This window comes from Staurois parvus, unplaced genomic scaffold (genome assembly GCF_062004578.1).
Source record: "Staurois parvus isolate SC_StPar_1 unplaced genomic scaffold, SC_StPar_1.0 ptg000813l, whole genome shotgun sequence".
Lineage (NCBI taxonomy): Eukaryota > Metazoa > Chordata > Amphibia > Anura > Ranidae > Staurois > Staurois parvus.
The window spans coordinates 158,333-170,553 of NW_028318609.1; the positions used below are offsets into that span (position 1 = coordinate 158,333).

At 39.5% G+C, this 12,221-nt stretch overlaps 1 protein-coding gene across 1 annotated transcript in view; it reads left to right on the forward strand.

Annotated features, from left to right (window-relative positions):
- The window catches only part of MED1 (mediator complex subunit 1), a 96,993-nt gene that overhangs the window by 13,585 nt on the left and 71,187 nt on the right, over positions 1 to 12,221 (forward strand). The window contains exons 3-5 of the mRNA XM_089654870.1: positions 3,847 to 3,925; positions 4,015 to 4,069; positions 7,962 to 8,094. Coding sequence (XP_089510996.1) covers positions 3,847 to 3,925; positions 4,015 to 4,069; positions 7,962 to 8,094 — 267 coding nt within the window. The remainder of the gene's footprint in view (positions 1 to 3,846; positions 3,926 to 4,014; positions 4,070 to 7,961; positions 8,095 to 12,221) is intronic.

Below are 12,221 nucleotides of genomic sequence, written 5' to 3' on the forward strand. Positions count from 1 at the left end.
TTAGTACTTTTTATACAGCGGACTTTTGTGACATTGTCTGGAAGGCCATCATACTTTTCTGCTCTGTAGTCATTCTGTGAGTACCCTTGCAGATCTTGGCTCACTTGCTTACAGTTGTTTAGACATCTATGTTGTCCAAGCCACAAAAGACCCTCGACCCCCTTTGCTCTGCAGTAGGTCCAATGTACTGGGTCTATCTATGTTGCATTGTGTTGTAGGGTGGCCTGCAGGTACTCGGTCACAAGCAGCATTTTTAGTACCTTTTTGCTCTGTAACTGGTCTGTGAGTTTTCCTTGTGGCTGTTTCCTCATTAAATTCTATTGTCTGATGTCCTGTGGTCCTAGTATGTGGATAGCTATGGGGCTTTCCTGTTCTGAAGTAAATCAATGAATAGCTTTTGCTGGTACTGTCTCTTGTGTACGGGTCATTTGACGAAACATGGTGTCCTAGTCGATCATGGCCATAAACTCCTATTTCTCAGAGAAGATTCGGGAGAATCCTTTTTTGCTATGGTTTCCCTGAGTCTGGTTGGTACAGCAGCATAAAGTGCCCTTGTTGTCCATGATCATTGACCCCCCTGCTCTGCAGTAGGAACATGTGTTCCTTCTTGTTGGCATTATTTCACTCTATTTAGTTGTTACTGATTGACCCCTACTGCTTTGCAGTGGGTCTGTGAGTCCGCCTTGTCAGTAAATGTTCCCTGTGTACTGTTGTACATTGGCCTGTCAAGACCTGGTCATGCATAACATTTTTCACCCTTCTGCTCCACCCTGGTATGTGAGTATATCTTGTTGGTAGCATCGAATTTGTTAACCATTTTATAGTAGATTGCTGGGCTTAGACTTGTACAGCAGGCATCACTTGATGCTTTGCAGTGTGTCCTTGAGGGAATCATGGTTGTTTTGTCACACTGGTATCCTGTTTGTACAGTGGCCTAGTGTGGACCTGCCCCTCTCTCCTTATGGGGGTCCTTGTACAGGATTTTGCTTACATTGCTCTTGCTGTCTGTTCCCAGTGATTCCATGGGATCTCATTCTGGGGTTTATGTCCATTTCTTTGGACTGCTTTGTGACTTTTATCAAAGATTCTTCTCTGTCTGTTCTTACACATGGGGTTGCCTTCCTGTGGCTCTTCTATGCAGTAAGTTCTATGTTTGCTACTTGAACAGTAAGGAACTTTTTCCCGTTATCTATATGGAAAGGGTTGCTTTGTGGCCAGGACCCTATATCTTCCTAAGGTGTTCACCTTAACTAGGATTTTGTTCTACCTTTTCTCTGGCCTGTACATCCTCTGGAGATTCTCTCCATAGACTGGTATAAGGAGCCTGCACCTAGGGTTTCCTGCACATACCTTCAGCAGCTTTCAGAATTCCCTGCTTTGCAAAGTCATGGATCAGTCTTCTCAAAGTCACTAATGGACACCTTCATGCTTTTCTCAGGAAAGATTTTTGTTAAAGTAAACCTGTGCAATGCAAGAGAAGCAAATGATGAAGAAATGTATGAGCAGAGGTTACCTTCAGAGAAAACTATGTGTAAAAACAATTGGTGCATCCACAGATAGTTAGGTCCATATATATTTGGACACGGGCACAAATATCACACTTTTGGCTCTGTATGCCACCAGAATAATTTAAAATGAAACAATCCAAATGAATTTAAAGTGCAGACTTTCAGCTTTAATTCAAGGGGTTGAACATAAGTATCAAGTACACATTTTAGGAACTTAAACCATTTTTATACACAGTCCCTCCATATTCAGGCGCTCAATGTAATTGGACAAATAAATATAATCATAAATAAATTGTTCATTTTTAATAATTTGTTGAGAATCCTTTACTGGCAATGACTGCCTGAAGTCTGGAACCCATGGACATTACCAAAAACTGGGTTTCCTCCTTTCTGATGCTCTGCTAGGCTCTAACTGCACCTGTCTTCAGTTGTTCTTTGTTTGTGAGTCTTTCTGCCTTTTAGTTTTGCCTTCAGCAAGTAAAATGCATGCTCAATTGGGTTGAGATCAGGTGATTGACTCGGTCAATGCACAATATTCCACTTGTTTTCCTTAAAAATTTCCTGGGTTGCTTTTGCAGTGTGTTTTGGATCATCTGTACTGTGAAGCGCCGTACAATCAAGTTTGCTGCATTTGGCTGAATTTGGGCTGACAGTATATCTATAAACACTGCAGAATTCATCCGGCTGATCCTGTCTTCTGTCATATCATCAATTAACACCAATGACCCAGTGCCACTAGATGCCATGCATGCCCATGCCATCACACGGCCTCCACCATGTTTTACAGATGACGTTGTGTGCTTTGGATCATGAGCTGTTCCAAGCCTTCTCCACACTTTTTTTCTTCCTGTTATTCTGGTAAAGATTAATCTTAGTTGCATCCATCCAAAGAATGCTTTTCCAGAACTGGTCTGGCTGTTTTAGATGTTTTTTGGCAAAGTCTAATCTGGCTTTTCTATTCTTCAGGCTCATGATTGGTTTGCACCTTGTGGTGAACCCTCTGTATTTGCTCTCGTGAAGTCTTCTCTTGATTGTAGATTTGGCAGTGATGCACCCAGCTCCTGGAGAGTGTCCTTCACTTGTCTGGATGTTGTGAATGGGTTTTCTTTACCATACAGAGGATCCTGCGATCATTCACCACTGTTGTCTTCCATGGACGTCCATGCCCTTTTATGTTGCTGAGCTCACCAGTGTGTTCTGCTTTCATCACAATGTACCAAACTGTTGATCTGGCCACTCCTAATGTTTCTTCTATCTCTCTGATGGATTTGTTTCATTTCTGAAGCCTTACAATGGCCTGTTTCACTTGCATGGACAGCTCCTTTGAACACATGATGTAGTTTCACAGCAATAGATTCCAAATGCAAATACCACACTTAGAATCAACTCCAGACCTTTTACCTGCTGAATTGATGAAGAAATAACGAAGGAGTAGCCCACACTTGGCCATGAAACAGCTTTTGATTCAATTGTCTATTTACTTTTGATCCCTTGAAAAAGGGGGGGGGGCTACTCTTAAGAGATGTAATTCCTAAGCCCTTCCTCCAATTTGGATGTACATACCCTCAAACCTGAGAGTGTGCACTTTCAGCCCATATCCATTATAACTATAGCTTGAACATGTTTTGGTAAATACCTGAAAAAATCTAAAATAATGCCTGTGTCCAAATATATATGGACCTAACTGTATATGCAGCTGAAATTCTATCAGTTCTTGACTTCTTCCTGTAGAAGTCTGTATTAGCCTTGTTCCCCCTCGTTTCCAAAGTTTTCTCTGTTTGAAATATTTAACATGTGAAAAGTGAAAGCTCAAGTTTTGGCTATTGCTGGAAAAGTGAGGATTTTCATATAACTTTAGCTCCCAATATCTGCGGATATGCTGATAACGTAGTTCACACTTCTGATAACTGCTGCTTGTGCATATCTAATTAGATACTGTATTCAAGATGTATGTGACAGGTTTACGTGAAGAATAGGTGTTTTCAGGAAAATGTCCTTTACCCACACCCCCCACCCTCCTCAACACATATAAACCAGAAATGCAAGCTGGCCTAGAGCTGGCAGCCTCACCAGATCAGGAACCATAGCATTTGCTTTCATCCTGCAAGCAGACATTTTTTTCTGCTACTTCACTCATATGCAGTTGTCCCCAGACTGGAGGCAGTCCTTTTATGCAAGTAGGGGATTTTACTGTGTGTACAGTCCAGTTCCTACTATTCTGTTTGTACACATCTTTTAATAATTACAGTTGAGTAATTTAGACCAGAGATCTTATGGAAGCTTAGATTATTTTGAATAGCCTAAGTAGTCCTTTATGTTCATTGAATCCACTTTTCAGGAGAAGAGGACTGGAATGATAACTGGAGGGCACCAACACCTTGTTAGCTGTCTGGAAACCTTACAAAAAGCTTTGAAAGGTGAGCATTTTTACGTTTATCTGTTTTCAGTTACATGCATTCACCAAGGACCTTTCCTGCACTGTAAATCTAATTTTTTCTTTTTTAAGTGTCTTCCCTTTCTGCTATGACGGATCGTCTGGAGTCAATAGCAAGACAAAATGGGTAAGTAAGCCTTTTCTGTGAAGAAATTTAAGAGTATTATTACTCCCTTACCAACATGTGTGTTAAATTAATTATGTAATGCTGGTTTGTATTTTAAATGTTTTTTAAATGTGATCTGTTTAATGTAACAAGTGTATGTGTTTTAATATAAACATTCCTTTTATAGTCTACAAAAACAATTGAGTACTGTCCGTGATACTTTTTTTTATTTGCACTAACATACAATTTTCAGGACAAGCTTTCGGGGAATGTCCCCTTCTTCAAGGTCTAAGCATTACTACTCACAAAGTTAGCAGAATGTTAGAAGAGATGAAAGAGAAAAAAAAAAAAAAGGAGGCTAGAGATAGTCTTAATTTTTTTTAAGTTGAACACTAAGCAAAAGTCATAGCATCCTTCATAACGCAACAACAGGCCCCTACTATTACATTGTTGTAATAGTACTTCCCCCAACTAATGAGTAACTCGTAAAGTGGTTGTGAAGGCCGATGGGTTTTTTTACCTTACTGCATTCTTATATGCAGTAAGGTAGAAACCTTCTGCGTGCAGCTTCCCCCACATCCCTCCTAAGTAGATACCTGAGCCTGATCTCCAGCCATGTCTCTCCTGTCTGTCTGCTCTCTTACTCCCCATTGGCTCAGATACAGCAGCAGGCGCTATTGGCTCCTGCTGCTGTCAGTCAGAGCCAGTGACGAGGAGGGGGGCCTTGCTGAGCCCCACTTGGTGTGTCTTATGGACACACAGAGCAGGGCTTGGGAGTGAGCATACATGAGTGCCCCCCGTGCAAGCAGCTTGCTTTGGGGGCACTCACTGTGGTATTGGGGCCAGAAGCGCCAGTAGGGTATTCCAGAAGAGACTTCCTATTCTTTCCACACAACCTTCTACAAATTCTAACAAAATCCTTTATACACTGCTCAAAAACAAATAAAGGAACGCTTTGAAAACATCAGATCTCAGTGGGGAAAAAATATCATTCTGGATATCTATACTGATATGGACTGAGTATTGTGTTAGAAACGTAAGGATGCCCCATCGTTTGACACCCCGAAAATCAAAGTGAAGAAATGGTGCAGCAGGCTAGTCCATTTTGCTGAAATTTCATTGCAGCAACTCATTGTTGCCCATCTAGTGCACCTGTTATTAATTTCATTAACACCAAAGCAGCTGAAACTGATTAACAACCCCCTCTGCTACTCTACTGACCGGATCAATATCCTAGGAGTTTAATTGACTTGATGCTATACTCTGATTAAAAAGTGTTCCTTTAATTTTTTTGAGCAGTGTAGGTTCTGTTACCCTGTTTGATCATGCCCTAGTCACCTTTCATGCTTGAGGAGATGGTGCTGGAAGTTAAATGACTCCCTTGTCCCAGACCCACTTGTCTCTCCCACAACACAAAATGACCTTGATAAATACTTCTTGCTTGATCTGGAAGATGCTGAACCAATGACTTTGTGGACAGCCCATACATTTTGCATCAGAACAGTTCTCATTTGGGTGGGCACCCAAATTGAAAAGGTAATCTCCAAACAAACATACCCTTTTGGGCAAAATGGCTAGTGGGAAAGTGCCCACAAACTTACCTTTGCCCGCTCAGCCACCAAATAATAAGAGAACACAGAAATAAGCTCAGTATGATTCTGATTGGTATAGCGAACCCAACAACTAGTATGCTGTAAAATAGAATTTTACAAATACAGCGATAAATGAGGCAGATTGCTTGCCAGAGTCTTGAGAGATTTTATTTCCATAACCTATATGTCTCAAGTTTGTGATGGAGCTAAAGCACATTTCTTGCCAGACATTGGCAATTTCTTTAAACACTACTAAATTCCTGACTGCACTGTCCAATATGAAAACTGGTAAAGCATTGTGCGCAGGCTGCTTCATCTTAATTTACTATAAAACATTTGGCAGTCAGTAGCTTCCACACTTGTAAATGCCCAAAATTCCCTCTTAGAGGGCTCTAATCCCTCAACAGATACAATGCGAGCACACATAACAATAAACCCCAAGGAGTGTAAAAATACCTAAAACTCCACAAGCCATTGACCAATCTAGCTATTGAATGTCGATTTGAAATTCTTTACTAAGATTCACAAAAACTGATTACGTGTTCACATCTCTTAGTTTATCCATCCAGACCAGGCTGGTTTTATGCTAGGAAGAGAGGCTAGGAACAACAGCCTTTTCATACTGAACGCCATACATTACTCTAGCATTAAGAGAGTGCTCCTCTCCACAGACCCAGGGAAGGCATTTGACATTTTGAACTTTTATCCACACGACTTCGTGACCCATATAGGATTAAACTCTCAGGTGCAGAGCTGGCTCTAGGCATCAATTCACACCCGACCTCTAATAGAACTTAAAATTGCGCTGTGACAGGCTTGTCTCCCCTAATACTTCTTATTGACAATGGAGCCTTTTCTCTATACCATTCATGGCCAGCCTAATATTAAAGGACCTGAAACACCAAAGCAGACAAACTAATCTACTGTACTTTCACACTCAGTCTAACATCTCTATAATTTTTTCAGAATTGAATGGGTAACTCCACTTTTGTGAAAAAGATCATATTATAAATAATTGCTACACAAGCCATATAGTGATTTAATTTTATTACAATTTACAGCCAATGACTGATCACTGTACCAGCCCGCTGCCAGTACCTTGTGATTGCTGTGACCAATCACAGCAGATCACATGACAATTGTAAACAATTATTGGCTTCCTTTCATGTCATGCATTGCTTACAATTGTGTTGCTAGCTGTGATTGGTCACAGTGATCACATGGTACAGAGAGGGCCAATCACAGCCCGTCTGTACCATATGATTAGCTGTGGCCAGTCACAGCTAATCACAATATATACTTAATGAATCGGTTAAGCAATCAGGTGTAAAAGTAAAAAAAAAATCCTTATTACTTGTCCAAAGTAGTACAGTGTTACTATAGTAACACTATTGCTGTGGTCACGGTTAAAAAAAAAAAAAATGAAATTTAAAAAATGTAATATAAAAAATAAACAAGTGTGTGTGTATGTATGTGTGTGTGTATGTATGTATATATATATATTTACATACTGTCAGCAGTTAGTGTCCCTGATCACCACCATACCAGTTATATGATGATCTATATATTGATGACAGTATGTAATAATAAATAAATACAAGAATTGTGAAAATAAAGTTTAATTTCTTCATTTTTCAAACAGTTATGACAACAAAACTCGCCATGTTTCTTACTAAATATCTCAGACTGTCTATTTTCCAAAAAAGGGGTAATTTGGTTGATATCTTTACTGCCCTAACATTTTTGGGCCTCAAGAAAGGATTGATGGATTTTTAGATATATGCCATGCAGACTCTGTAACGTTCCTACCAACTAAATAATGTACACTGATGTGGGTTATTTTCACCAAAGAAATGTAGCAGAAAACATTTTGGCCTACATTTTTGAAGAAAGATTTTTTTATTTGCAACATTTTATAACAGAAACAAAGAAAACCACTTTTTTTTTTTTTGTTTATTTAGAAAAAAAAATACAAAAACTGTAGTGATTAAATACCACAGAAGGAAAGCTCTCTTTGTGTGAAAAAAAAGTTAAAATTGTCATATGGGTACAGTGTTGCATGGCCATGCAATAGTCATTCAAAGTGTAACTGTGCTAAAAATTGGCCTGGGCAGGAAGGGGGTAAAAATGCCCGGTATTAAAGCCTTTAATCTGAATGTTACACTAATGAGAATATACAGTATTTTATAGATCCTTGGAAATAAAAACCATTTATTAGTAATACATTTTAATAACTTTAGGACATAGATGCTCATGGAGTGAAAAGCAATAAATCTCTAGATAGCAATTGAGAATAATCTGTCTTGCTTTTATCTCTCTAGGCTTACATCGCACTTAAGTCCAAATGGTACAGAGTGTTACATCAGTTCAGACCTCTTTTACTTAGAGGTTCATCTTGATCCAGAAGGTCAGCTGTGTGATGTCAAGGTCGCACATCAGGGAGAAAGCCCAGTGGTGAGTACCAAGCAAGTTTATTTTGGAATTTAGAACATTTAGTTCTTAGTGTACATTCCAGGAAATGTAATCACTTCTCAACTTTCAGTTTTATATATTGCAGCCTCGCAGATCCAGATACACCCTCCATCTATCCAATCGAAATAAAAGTATACAGAAAGTATCAGTTAGTGCTTAATCTGTATTCTTTCACTTCCACCTCCTTTATTAATAATTATAAAACACTTTTCATCAAGCATGTCACCATCAGTAATGCTCATTGAAATTCATTGCAGCAATACCAATATTGCTATTAACATACAAGATTAGCTTACCTGTATGTTAATAATCTGTTGATACAACCAGAGCTGCCCCATTGTTGTGTAAATAGCAATACTGCAAATTCTTTCCAACAATCCAATAACAGGGATTGATGGTTAATTAAGGACTGGGTGTTTGTGGAATGAGTTAAGAGCACTGTGAAACATAGCTGATCTCCTGAGTCCATATGGGACCAAAAGTGCAGTTAGACCGTAACATTGTATAATGTGAGGTCACACCGCGTGAGGTGAGCAGATATATGGTGGAGGATGTTTTTGCACGGGAATTGATGACGACAGATGCACATATTCTTCGTTATCCAAAGGAGGGTTCACTGAATGAACAGTTTATTGATTGTACTTGATTTTTTTGAAGTAGTCTTAAAATATTCTTTTATTTTTAGTGTTTATATATATATATATATATATATATATATATATATATATATATATATATATATATATATATATTATACACAGGTGAAACTCGAAAAATTAGAATATTGTTCATTTATTTCAGTAATGCAACTTAACAGGTGAAACTAATATATGAGATAGACTCATTACATGGAAAGCAAGATAGTTCAAGCCGTGATTTGTCATAATTGTGATGATTATGGCTTACAGCTCATGAAAACCCCAAATCCACAATCTCAGAAAATTAGAATATTACATGCAATCAATAAAACAAGGATTGTACATAGAACAATATCGGACCTCTGAAAAAGTATAAGCATGCATATATACTCAGTACTTGGTTTGGGCCCCTTTTGCAGCAATTACTGCCTTAAAGCGGGGTGGCATGGAATCTATCGGCATGTGGCACTGCTGAGGTGTTATGGAAGACCAGGATGCTTCAATAGCGGCCTTCAGCTCTTCTGCATTGTTCGGTCTCATGTCTCTCATCTTTCTCTTGGCAATGCCCCATAGATTTTCAATCAAGCACAGTAATCCCACGGTCATTGAACCAGGTTTTGGTGCTTTTGGCAGTGTGGGCAGGTGCCAAGTCCTGCTGGAAAATGAAGTCAGCATCCCCATAAAGCTCGTCTGTGGAAGGAAGCATGAAGTGCTCCAAAATCTCCTGGTAGATGGCTGCGTTGACTCTGGACTTGGATTGATGCACAGTGGACCAACACCAGCAGATGACATGGCTTCCCAAATCAACACAGACTGTGGAAACTTCACACTGAACTTCACGCATCTTACAGTGTGTGTCTCTCCATTCTTCCTCCATACTCTGGGTCCTTGGTTTCCAAATGAGATGCAAAAGTTGCTCTCATCAGAAAAGAGGACTTTGGACCACTGAGCAACAGACCAGGTCTGTTTTTCTTTAGCCCAGGTAAGACGCTTCTGATGTTGTTTGTTGTTCAGGATCGGCTTGACAAGAGGAATACGACTTTTGAAGCCCATGTCCAGGATCCGGCTGTGTGTGGTGGCTCTTGATGCACTGACTCCAGCCTCAGTCCACTCCTTGTTGAAAGTCCCCAACACTTTTGAATGGCCTTTTCCTGACAATCCTCTCCAGGCTGCAGTCATCCCTGCTGCTTGTGCACCTTTTTCTTCCTCACTTTTCCCTTCCACATAACTTTCTATTAATGTGCTTTGATACAGCACTTTGGGAACATCCAACTTCTCTTGCAATTACCTTTTGAGGCTTTCCCTCCTTATGGAGGGTGTCAATGATGATTTTCTGCACAACTGTCAGGTCAGCAGTCTTTCCGATGATTGTGATTCCTACTGAACCAGACTGAGAGACCATTTAAAGGCTCAGGAACCCTTTGCAGGTGTTATGGCTTAATTAGCTGATTAGAGTGGGACACTTTGAGCCGAGAATATTGCACCTTTTCACAATATTCTCATTTTCTGAGATTGTGGATTGGAGGTTTTCATGAGCTGTAAGCCATAATCATCACAATTATGACAAATCACGGCTTGAACTATCTTGCTTTGCATGTAATGAGTCTATCTCATATATCAGTTTCACCTTTTAAGTTGCATTACTGAAATAAATGAAGTTTTGCACAATATTCTAATTTTTTGAGTTTCACCTGTATATATTCATATTAATATTTTTTTTTCTACTATATTTTCTTCTAATATATATTTATTTCTTCACTTTTAGTTTTTTTGCTTATATAATGGTTTGTACCACTGTTTCATGTAGCGCAGCATTTTTTCACTTCACATTATGATTGTATAAATTTGCCCCACTGATACATGGGTTGTGTGCACTAGCGGCTACAGCATTTAATTGTAGTAATAATAATATTTTTTTTTTGTTTTTATTACACCACAGTTAGCGCTTAAGTTATTCTATTTATTTTAGAACACAAATATTTTATATTAACCGTACAGTACTTGGATATTTATAGACCCTGGGTTATAGGCTGGTACCTTAAGGTGATAGGCCTCTGGGCATCCCCCTTTAACCCTACCCCAGTGAATTTGTTCTCTGTTTTTAACTATTGGCTTAAAAAAAAAAAACATAACTCTTCGCCTAAAGTGATTGTAGAGGTTCAAGTAATTTTTTAAAATAACAAACTTGTCATACTTACCTGCTCTGTGCAATGGTTTTTGCACAGGGCAGACCCAATCCTCCTCTTCTGGGGTTTCTTGTTGGCGCTCCTGGCTTTTCCCCCTTGATCAGTTCCACCATATCAAGTCTATTGACACGCAGTGTGGCTCGGCTCTGCCCCCTGCTCCCTCGTCACTGGATTTAAACACTTGCATACAGGGCACTTATACCCTCTTCCTGCCCAGGCCAATTTTCAGCTTGCAGCACTGTCACACTTTGAATGACAATTGCGTGGTCATGCAACATTGTACCCATACAAAATTTTTATCATTTTTTTCACACAAATAGAGCTTTCTTTTGGTGGTATTTATTCGCCACTAGGTGTTTTTTTTTTTTTTTTTAATTTTTTGCTTTTTTTTTGTTTATAGCGCAAAAAATAAAAAGTTTTTTTCTTTTATAAAGTTTTGCAAAGAAGTAATTTTTCTACTTCACTGATGTGCATTGAAGAGGCTGCACTGATGGGCGGCACTGATGGGCGGCACTGATGGGCGGCACTGATGGGCGGCACTGATGGGCGGCACTGATGGGCGGCACTGATGGGCGGCACTGATGGGCGGCACTGATGGGCGGCACTGATGGGGTGGCACAGATAGGCGGCACTGATGAGCTGGCACTGATGATGCTGCACTGATATGCAGCAATGATGGGTACTGATAGGTGGCACTGCTGGATGGCATATTACTGACGGCACTGCTGGGCAGCACTGATGGGGGCACTGCTGGGCACTTGTGGTTGGCAATGCTTGGCAAGTTTAGGTTGCACTGCTGGGCACTGATCATCAGTGCCGATCTTTTTTCTGGTAATTGCCGGTTACACTGTTCAACAAATTTTTATTTTTTGCCAGTTTTGGAAACAAAAGGATCCATTTCTTAATGAATTTCACATTCTGAGTTCAAATATAACAATGAAATTTGTCAATTGGCTCTAGTTTTTCTCTAAACGGAAAGTTTTCTACTATAGGCGTAATGACTACATAATGCACAATAATTATATAGATAGATGTCTTTCCACAAATATAAAGCAAGTGATATTGACTACATAACAAAGCCTAAATGGCATAATATATTGCATAGGATTACCAAGAAAAATTATAGCCATAAGCTAAGTTGAATCATTTTAATACTTAGGATTCTCACTAGTTTTGTCTTCAGTTTGTGTCGGTTTTGCTTCTCTTGGCTTTTCTCTTGTATTCGAGGAAAGGGCTATCTCTTACAACTGCAGGTGACTACACGCTTCAGGTTCTTCCTCACTTG